The sequence below is a fragment of the Geospiza fortis genome, unplaced genomic scaffold, assembly GCF_000277835.1.
Source record: "Geospiza fortis unplaced genomic scaffold, GeoFor_1.0 scaffold506, whole genome shotgun sequence".
NCBI lineage: Eukaryota > Metazoa > Chordata > Aves > Passeriformes > Thraupidae > Geospiza > Geospiza fortis.
The window spans coordinates 582758-593139 of record NW_005054493.1 but is presented as its reverse complement, the minus strand read 5'-3'; the positions used below and the strand labels follow the sequence as shown (position 1 = coordinate 593139).

General features: G+C 50.7%; 1 protein-coding gene across 1 annotated transcript in view; it reads left to right on the top strand.

Moving 5' to 3' along the window:
- The window catches only part of LOC102042373 (ADAMTS-like protein 2), a 28328-nt gene that overhangs the window by 7661 nt on the left and 10285 nt on the right, over positions 1–10382 (top strand). The window contains exons 2-6 of the mRNA XM_031063311.1: positions 5361–5583; positions 7644–7719; positions 8210–8312; positions 8961–9106; positions 9334–9457. Of these exons, the coding sequence (XP_030919171.1) occupies positions 5361–5583; positions 7644–7719; positions 8210–8312; positions 8961–9106; positions 9334–9457 (672 nt within the window). The remainder of the gene's footprint in view (positions 1–5360; positions 5584–7643; positions 7720–8209; positions 8313–8960; positions 9107–9333; positions 9458–10382) is intronic.

The following is a 10382-nucleotide window of genomic DNA, read 5'->3' as shown; positions in this document are numbered from 1 at the left end:
CCTGCATTGTGCCTCGGCGCTCCCGTTTCCTCGAGGGGAACCCGGCCGGATTTCTCTGCTGCCTAAGGAATTCTGCTCTGCTACAGGAAGAGGGTTTTGGGTTGTGTTTCCCACCCCCAGACTCATGGCTGGGATAAAGCAATCCCACATGAGCCGTTTTAGACACAGAGAAGACCAGACACTGCAGATTTACTGGGGACAACTCAGGTTTGAGGAGCAACAGTGTCCTCTTTTCTGGGGTTTGTCTTAATTTTGACGCTCAAGTGTCTCATTCCCACTTTGCTTTTACCTCCCTGCCTGTTCTGTTTACCCTGAGCTGCAGGGCTAAGTCAGAAGCTTCAGGCAGAGCAAGCCAGGTCAAGCTAAAAAGATGTGAAATCCTTCATTCGGGACTGAACAGGATGGACTCCTCCATCAGCACGCGTGCACTGCCTGCCCCAGCAGCTGTGTTTGCAGAACACCTCAGACAAGGGCATCCCCAGGCGGGAGGAAGGCTCCCCAGGATAAACACACACCAGCTCTGCCCTGAAGATTCCCTCGCTCCCCACGGAGCACTCTGATCACAGATGATGTGCTGTGAATTGTCCCGGTGGCTGGTATACTGATCGTTGTCGGTCTCTAGTTCGAGGCAGCACACAAAATGCTCACTGGGGAACTAACCTGTGGTTCCTCCTGCCCTCCCGTTGTCCATATAAAACATTTTACAAAGAGCGTCAGAAAACCTCAACCCACAGTTTGGGCATGCAACTTCCTTCCTAACTGCATTCAATGCCTCTGCAAAACCTGGTGATAGATGTGCCTCATGTTCACTCCCTGCTCTCCCTGCCCAGTTTGCCATCCTTTCTAGCAGCTTGCCCCAAGATAAGAGCGTTGTCCTGCTTGCAGGGAATGACCTAACCGACTTGGACCCAGTGTTCTGTAATGACGTGCAGCACTTGCCTGTGAACTTTCTGTCATGGCAGGATTATGAACACAACTTGGTAGTTTCTCCACTGACTTCTGTTCACTGCTTTTCTAATTTGCTTTTCATCCGTGCCTCATTACATGTCCAGATTTTTGTTACTTATCTGCTGCAATTCCACATCCTTAACAGGCTTCCATTTTCCTACAGATTACTGTTCTTCCTGATCCCTTAAAAATTATTCTGCATTGCTGGTTTTACCTCAGATACCTGCCCCTATGAAAAACTCCTCAGATACTTTGCTTCAGCTTTTCTAGGGAAAATTTGGGTTTGTGTCTGCTTCCAGTATTGAATCTCTCACACAGACTATTTAGTCTACACAAATAGTGTAAAACAATGTCAGGATGAGAAATAGCTTTATACAAACCCCAATTCTTTTGTGAAACATCGGGGCATAATTGCAACTGCTATTGTTTTTTTCTCAGGGCTCTGGTAGAGAGTATCACCACAGCTTTAGTCAGAGAATGAGATGGGGGAACCCAAACCAGGGGCGTTGCACACGGTCATTCATTCCCAGATAATAATCTGCCATTCATTCCAGGCATTCAGACATCTGAAGCTACTTAGTATTTCAGTAAGTGGTGTGGTTTGCTCTAGAGAGAAGCCCTTCAGTAAAGGGATTGTGGAAATTTTTGGTAGAGGACATACAGTTAACAACCCCAGAAAAGGTCTGGGAAGAATTTATTTCATTTTCAGCTGCTGTTTTGAGTTGTCCTACACGCTCAGACAGGGTTGAGCAGAACATTTTACGACAGCTACTGTGCCCTTCAGTGGTGGCCCAGCCCTCAAGGCTGTAGGGAGAGCTTTTTCCCCCAGCTCCTCTATTAAGGAGGCATGTTTGTGGTCTCTCTTCCCAGACAGCTTTTTTTCCAGGAGCCAGGCTCTAATGAATCTCAAGATTAGGCACAACAATAAGCAACACGGGGGACTGGGCCACCGACACGGTAATTGCAGTCATTCCCAGGTCTCTGGGAAAGCCAGAGCAGCTCTGAGCTGATCCAGGGCATGACAGAGAGGCAGTGGAGAATTTATTTTATCCCTTTAAACTTCAGAAAGGCCGCCTGGAAATCCGATAGGACGTCAGGCCAGGCCCACCCTTCTGTGCAGGGCTGAAGCATTTTTTGCTTGTGGCAGCCTTTGTTTGGCAGGGGGGAGAGGGGAAGCAGCTGCTGGGCCTTGGCTTGGGCAGAGAGAGCTTTCAGTAGCACTGGCTGGGAGAGTGGTGTTCCTGTGATGCTGGCAAGTCTGGAGACAGGCATTTTATCCTGGAAAGGTTCCCTGCAGGTTGGGGCTGCCAGCTCTGCTCCCCCAGCAGAGGGGATGGGAGGGCAGCCCTGCCACGGCCCCCAGCACAGGGGTGCAGGCACAGGAATGACTTGGTCAGCCTCAGAGAGGAAAAGCTGCAGCTCTGCAACCACCAGGTGCCAAACCACAGGAACCTCGGGGGAATTCTTGTGGGAGCACCTGGCTGAGCTGGAATATGGTGTCTTTTCTAGGGATGGAAATTCTCATCACCCAAGGAATCATGTCTCCTTTAGGCAGAGCCCTTGGCTGGACCCATGTGCATCTCCTGTGCTCTGGTGTTTCTAGCCTGCTCCTTTTCCATGATTCTGCAGCAGAGTGCAAGTTAGAGCAGCTCCAGCATCTCCCACAACCAGGACAGTGCAAAAGAGTTCAAAATTCAGCTCCTTTTATTTCTCCCTCTGTGAGGAGTAGGGGGGTAGGGGGATTCATTTGTCCAGAATTCACTCTTGGGATTTGTTGAGAGGCTTGGGAAGCTGAAGCTAGGAGTTAATCTAATCTGGAGTCTGTCCCACAGTCCTTAATTTATTATCTAGACTTTTGGAAAATGCATATATCTTCAATTAAAAACGAGAACCATTTGTGTGTCGTGGTCAATGCAGACTTCTTTCTGACAATACAATAAATTCAGCAGAGATTGGAACCAGCTGCCCCAGCTCCAAGTACCTGAAGTTCCCACTCCTAGTCCAGGCCTAGGACTCTGATGCAGTCAAGCCATAAGGGACATGGCCAAGGGGACAGCTCAGCATTGTCCTTGCTTACACAAGAAAATAAATGCTCCTAGGGAAGGTCTGGCAAGGGAGCTTGGTCATGGAAAACCTGAGAGCCAAATCAATCCACTTAAAAAGTGATTGATTCCTCCAGCACAGAGAGGAAGCAGGAGCAGGGATTATGGATATGGGAGAACACTTTCTATTAAAAGAACAAATCTCCCTGACCAGCATCTTTCAATAAATCTTCATCCTGTCACTGAGGTGCAGTGCAGAGATGTGCCCTATCCTATTTCTCACAGCAAGAAGCTCACAAAGGCAGGGAAGCTGAGCTCCCCCAAACCTCAGCTGTGCCCCCACATCCCTGATCTCCTTGCACCCAGGCAAAGCACCCCAAGAGCAGGAACCCTGGAAAGGAGCCTGCAGCTTCTCACCACTCCAAACACACAAACTCTGCTTTGTAGCTGGGGTAGATCAACAGAGCAGATTATTTCACTTCACCCTCTCCTCCTGCCCCTTCTCACCTGTTGGGATCACAAGATTCTCAGGGCAGGACTCCCTTGTAGGTTACAGCTACTCCTGGTTTTATCTTCTGTCAGTCTCATGTTTTTATCTCCTGTCCAGGCAGCCCATGTGCCTCATGGAAGGGGTGAGACACCAGCTTTGGTTTTTCCTCCAGCTATGGGAGAATCAATTTTGTGCTGAGCTCTCCTCTCAGACACCAGATAAATCACTGGAATTCTCCTTCCTGACAGCTGTGAAGGGCTCTTCCACCCCAGCCTTGAAATATGTGTCACAAAGCAGCATAGGAGTGGTCAGGGAAAGATTTTAGCTGAAAATCCCTTACAATGAGAGACTTTTGGTTTATTTCCTTGGAATAGTTAGAATTTCCATTTACAGTCTGATAATACACAGCGAGACAAAAATGCTCACAGGAAATTGGTTATGATGATAGTTTGGAAGAACAGAAAAAGGTATTTTTGAAAACATGTCTGTTTCTTTTAATTTCACTTTCCTAATGAGCAGCTCAGCTGCTGGCCACAGCATTTGGTCCCTGTCAGCTCCAGCCAGAACACTGAAGTTACAGCAAAGAGTTTTGTTATCTTGTTTTTGAAATCAGCTATTGCAATCACTGGAGAGCAAAGCATCAGGTAACACAGTGCTTTTTTACAGCAGTTGGCCATCAGAAAGAGGCACTATGCACATTTCAACCATTTAAGTTACAACTGAAAACCATTTGCATAAAGCAGCTGCATCTCCTCTGCCCAGAGGCTGCTCTGTTGGCAGGCTCTGAGGAAACACAAGTTCTCAAGCAGGAATTACACGACAAAAAGAAGAGCACTTTGGCTTTATTACACCCTGAAAGAGCATAAAAGCCAAGAGACAGCCCAAGCAGTGAGCAGAGCACATTTAGAGATGAGCAAACCCTGCAGAGTTTGCTCTCCCATCCATCAGTTCTGCTTTGCAGAGGGTTGTTTACAACAGGACCAGCTAAACCCAGCATGTTTTGCTAACAGTAGCACTGATACAACTTCCCTGAGCCCTTGCTTTAAGAAAGCACACTTCACACACACACACACAGAGAGTATTAATTTTTGTCCATTAATATTTGAACACTTGGCATCTTAGCTGGATAAATCCCTTCCAGTCACTGTCCTGTGTTAAACTCAGGGCTGCATTCAACACTACTCACAGCTGTGTTTCACTAAACAGCAGATTAGTTCTTGCACAGGCAAGTTTGCCAAAGTCCCTGGGAGCTTTTAGACCATCAGACACTAAACAGGAAAATACTGCCAGGAAAAAAACCCAACTAAACCATGGAATTGCTTACCTGCTGGGAATTGTGGAGGCACAGCCAGCAGCAGCCTACTGCAAGGACCCTGCTGGGGCCAGAGGAGCTCAGGTTTGCCAAATTTAAAGGCTGAGACCCAGAAAGGTGTGCTGGGAGAGGGAGCATTCCTCCTCTGAACATAGTGGGGTTTGTGGGGAGAGGCTCTGGTTCTGAAGCTCTCTTGAAAATTATTGGGGGATGAGGAGCCTGGATCTGAGCTGCTTTAGTCACAAAGGGAAGGTTTTTCATGGAAATGCAGCTCTGAGGATTGACACCTGTGTACTCCCAGCTTCCCTGCACGGCCAAGAGCTGCAGCTCTTCCTCTTCTCTCCTGAGCCAGGTGTGAGCTGTGCTGGGAGTGATGCTGTGGGGCCAGGCTGCAGCTGCAGTTTCTGCCACACATGTCCAGCCCTACAGCCCTTCTCCATCCCATGAGATCCCAAGGCATCCTGCTTCCCATGTAGGACTCAGTCCTGGAGGGAAGATTTAATTTTGAGATCCTGGTGTGGCCCCAGAGGACTCAGACTCTGAGTTTGTCCCACTGCTGGGCCTTCAGGAGGCACCCAGGTGACAGGACAGCTGCCTTTGGTGGTGAGGAGCCAGGTTCTCCAGCTAACAATGCTCTGTTTCTGTCAGGACAGTAGTGAGGCAGCAGATGGAGCTGGCAGCTGGGATGAAGAAGTCACCAAGTGGTGGGGAGAGTGGAGCTCCTGGTCCACCTGCTCGCGGTCCTGCGGAGGGGGAGTGGCGTCCCGGGAGAGGCACTGCCTGACACAGAGGTGAGCTGGGGCCAGCCTGAGCCCCTGGCCAGGGCAGTGGGGTGCCCCAGAGCTGTGCTTTGGGGCTGAACCTCCTGGGCTCGCAGGGTCAGCCATTCCCTCCTCTGTGGCCTCTGGGAAAGGAAGGCAGCTGTTGTGCGTGGGCAGCGGTGACAGGAGAAGCACGCTGCAGTGGGCAGGGGACAGGCTCCCCATGGCACCCACTCAGCTTGACTTATCTGATGGGGAGCAAGGGGTTGGTCCTCTCTTGGAGTCCTGAAGATAACAGGGTTATGGGCTGGCCCTGTTCCTCTCCTTTCCCTCACAGACCTTCACTGCCATGGCTGCTGTGGCCGGTTCCTGTGCTCAGGATGTGGGCACATACTGCCAGACACCTTATGGGGACTTGATTTACTGCTGCCAGCAGCCAGCTCAGCCACATCTCAGCAATTTCCCCTCTTTATTCCCTGCAGAGCTGGCAAGTTTTTTTCCCCTCTGTCATTTATCTGGCTGTCACCTGGCAGCATCTGCATTTGTCCCCTGCAGCTGTAACAGTGCTGGGATCAGTGGGGTTGGGGAGAGCAGGGGAACTGCAGCTGCCTGAACTTCTGCTGCCCTCTCTGGGCTACCTTGCCATCAATTCCCCCTCCTCCTCATCCTCCAGCAGCTCTGTGCCCTGCTGCCCCAGGCTGGTGGCTGTTAATGAGAGCAGGCACCCTGCAGCACAGCCAGCTTTCCCTTCTGCATGAATGCACTCCTGAGCAGAGCAACTCAGACCAGGGCCCCCGGCCTGCCCTCCTCCCTGCAGCAGAAAACTTCTTTTTGGTGAGCTGGCTGGCAGCATGGTGAAGGTCCAGATGTGCTGTGGGACCTTCCCTCTGGCTGTGGCCTCCCTGGATGTCTCTGCTGCTGCTGCTCCTCTCCAGCACCCTGGGAAAGCAGTGGGGAACAGCATGGGGAGGGAGCCTGGGGCTGTCCTGCACCCCCACAGCCAGAGCAGCCCTTCTGCCCCTTGCCTGCTTCCAGAAGAGAGATTTTTCTCTCCATTTGATGCCAGCTCTATCCTTGACTCCACAGCTGGGGAGGGAATGGTTTGCTGTGGTGTTTTAGTCCAGGGATCAAATCTGAATTAAAAAAATAAAGAGAAATCCCAGTCCAAAGATTTCTGCAGCTTTAAGGTGAATTGCTTAAGTGTCAGCCAGGTATGGCCATGAAATAATTTCTGCCTGAGTCTGCAGGAAGCCTCTGCTTCTGAAAGGCATGGTACTTTTGAAGTCTTACTGCAAATTTAGGCTCTGCCTGTGTCATGTAAAGCATTGCTCTGGAGGGACAGCTGCAGCACCTCCAGCCAGGCCAGCCTGAATGTGCTTGTGGTGTTCTTGTAGCCTCAGTTCCCAGTGCTGTTTACACATTGTCTGCTGCAGATCTTTACACATTGCCTAAATTATTGTGCAGATCATTACTGCATTGCCTTAACCTGTGCTCTCAGCCACTCTCCATATATCTGCACAACTTTCAAGAATTATTTCTGTCTTTGCATCAGCCCAGTATCTCCTGGATAGCTCATGCTGGCCAGAGTGAAAGATTCAAGTGTTGAGAAATTCCTCTGGTTTTGGCACATCACCTGTCCAAGCCTTCTCTGATAATCTGTTGGGGTGGCCAGTGCCCCTGACAGGCACATCTCTGCCCATTGCACAGTGGATTCTGAAATCACCTCCCCCGGTCACTGCAAATCCTGGGCACATCCATAGGAGTGATGGACCATCAGGTTCTATTGTCTTTTGGTCACATCAGCCCTTCTGGAGCTCAGAGCTGAAGGGACACAGGGGTGCCAATACTGCAATTGCTCCCTGTCTGCTCAACCTACCCCAAAACAAGAACAGCCTAAAATCACAGCCAACCTAAAAGCTCTGAAGATGTGTTTCAGAGGAGATGTTGGCCAGTCTAGATCCAGAAAGCTCTGCTCTGGTGAAACACCTGCCTTATTCCTCCCACTTAAGTGAGGCTTGACTCCTGTGTCATCCTCAGTACCTGGGTATTCACAGACCTCCAGCTCACGTCAGGAAACTTCTGCTTTTCAGGCTCCAGATGCCCCAGGGAACAAACAGCACCATGTGTGTTGGTCAAGCCAAGCACTACCAACTGTGCCAGCAGCAGGTGGGAACCACTTCCAGTCCTGCCTGGTCCTTACTGGGGGTGTGGGACTCAGGGGGTCCTACTTGGAGCTGCAAAATCACCAGCACTGGGGGTGGGATTGGTCCCTCAGGATGGAGAGAAGGGATACGATCCTCTCCTGGGGTGGTGTGCCTTTGAGGATGTGGGATATGGGCTCTGTTCTTTGGGACAAAAGGATGTAAAAGCATATTTGTTGTGGGGTGAGGGGAGGGATGAAGTTTTTCCAGTGTGCTTTTCTTGTTGCTGCTTTTCCCCTTGCTGGAAGGAATTTTTGCAGGGCCGTTAAATGCAGCTGTTTGACAGGCCCTTGGCAATGAAGGCCTGGCCTTTCTGCCCCTCTTAGGGGACCTCCAAGCCCATCACCAATTCCTTCCAGGGTGGACAGGGCATTTTCATCCTGCAAGGATGGAGCAAGGACAAGCAGCTGTCACAAGAATGGCTGTGAGATTGATTGCATTTATTCCCTCCATAGCCCTGCCCAGCCAACACAGCAAGCTTCAAGCAGCAGCAGTGCTCCAGCTTCAATGCCAAAGCCTTTGGGAAGCACTATTACCACTGGATGCCCCTCTATCCAGGTGGGTTTTCACAACTTCACACCGTGGTGAGGGTCAGAAAACACCCACAGGATCTTCTTGGGCACAGAAAAGTGAAGTCCAAGGGGACAAGGGATGGATGCTCCTGGCTGCTCTGGGTTGCTCTGAACAGGTTGCTCCTCCATTTCCCACACAGTGACTTCACATGGCTGTCCAGCTTTCCCTTGAGGCCCAGACTGAGTTCACCTAAGGTATTACCCTGTTTCTGGACTCACCTGTTTTTCCATTAGCTGCCAAAGGGACATGGAACATTTGCACCTGCAGCTGCTCAGGTGACTGGGCAGAGCTGGCCACCAGCCCACACAGTCAGTGCCCCTCCTACAGCCCTTTCTTTGCTCCTCTGCATTTATGTGTGGCCTGGGATCTGCTGATGCACATTCCCATGTTGGGCACAGTGATGGCACTACAAGGGCATGGCAAGGAAGAGGGTTTGCCAGCAGGAAATATTTCTGCTTGGCACGGTCCCCAGTGCAGCCTCACACCGTGACCCCTTCGCTGCTGTAAAATCCGTGGCCTTGGGGTGTCATTGCAAGTGGCAGGAACATCCAGGGTGACATCAAACCATCAGCAGGGACAAGGGGAAGGTCCCCCTTGAGCTGCCCTGGTGACCCTGTGCCTCTGTCCCTGCAGATGACTACACCAGTATCTCCAACAAGCCCTGCGACCTCCAGTGCACCACCCGCAGTGGAGAGAGGCAGCTGATGGCCCGAGCACAGGATGGTACCTCCTGCAAGGACAGGACCTACCAAGGGGTCTGCATCAATGGGAAGTGTGAGGTGAGGCCCTGGCAGGAAGCAGTAGAGAAATTGGGATTTTACTTGCATGGCTGGACCTCCTGGTCATCGCAAAGCCAAGGGGAATTGAAACAATTGAAACAGAGGCCTCGCATTGGATTCATTCATTACTACCCCCAGAACCGCCCCAAAAGAGCACACAGGGAAAGACCCTGCCCCTGTGGAGATAAGCTGGCCCAGGAAACCCTCTCTTGTTTTGTCCTTTGCAGCCAGTTGGGTGCGATGGGAGCCTGTACTCACCCCGGACCATGGACAGATGCAGGGTGTGTGGAGGGGACGGCAGCACTTGCCACCGTGTCTCGGGCACCTTCCGAAAGGCAATCTCACAGATAGGTACTCCCTGCTACCAGTCTGGAGACTTCCCCTGCTACTTCTCACCACCAGCTGGCATGGAGGGGGACTGGCTTGAACGTGGGTAGGAGCTTTCCCAGCTGCTTGGTAGACAAAGTTGAGGAGTGCCACCAGCCCTGCTTAAACGCCTGTGTTTTGTCCTTCTCACTTAATCATCAGAGGAGATTGGTTTGATGTGCTCTATATTAGGCTGGTAAGGTTTCCCTTCACCTGTTCAGAATAGGAAGCAGCTGGGGATCTATTTGTTCCTATTGATTTTGGCATCTCGCCCACCTCAGATAATGTGAAGAGATCAATGAATCTTCTTTTATTTGTGCTACGTGTTCATCTGAAACCTAAGCTATGATGAGGGTCACAGCATTTTTTTCAACCTGCATTTAATCTCCTGCTTTCCCCAGTTCTGTGGCTGGCACAGCTGAGGGACAGACCCCTCTGAAATATTGCTGAGGTTCCCTGCAGCCTGGTGGCCCTGTCCTCCAGCCACAGGAGGAATGGACTGTGGTATGCTCATTAGTAATTAACGAACTGTGGTTTGAGGATGTTTTGGAACAGCATTTCACACTGATGTTGTTTCACTAGTTTGCCTCCCTCCCTACAAACAGCAGCCTAGAAAAGCACTCAGGCCCCTTTCCAGGGCAGGGGTAATGGTCTTACCCCCTATAGCAGTATGGGTACAGTTTTGGGCTCCCATTCCAGCCCTCATAATATCTTACAGAACAGACAGGACCTGCGCTTCCAGCGGGAAAGACAAACTGCCAAACCATGCAACTTTAAAAGGCTCTTATTTCCTCTCCCTTTAAAGGTCAATTTTTATGTTACTCCTGAGACAAATTCCATGGAGTCGGGAGCTGAGGGGACCTATGCTCTTTTTCCACCCTCTGTTCAGCATCAGCCCTGATCACTACTA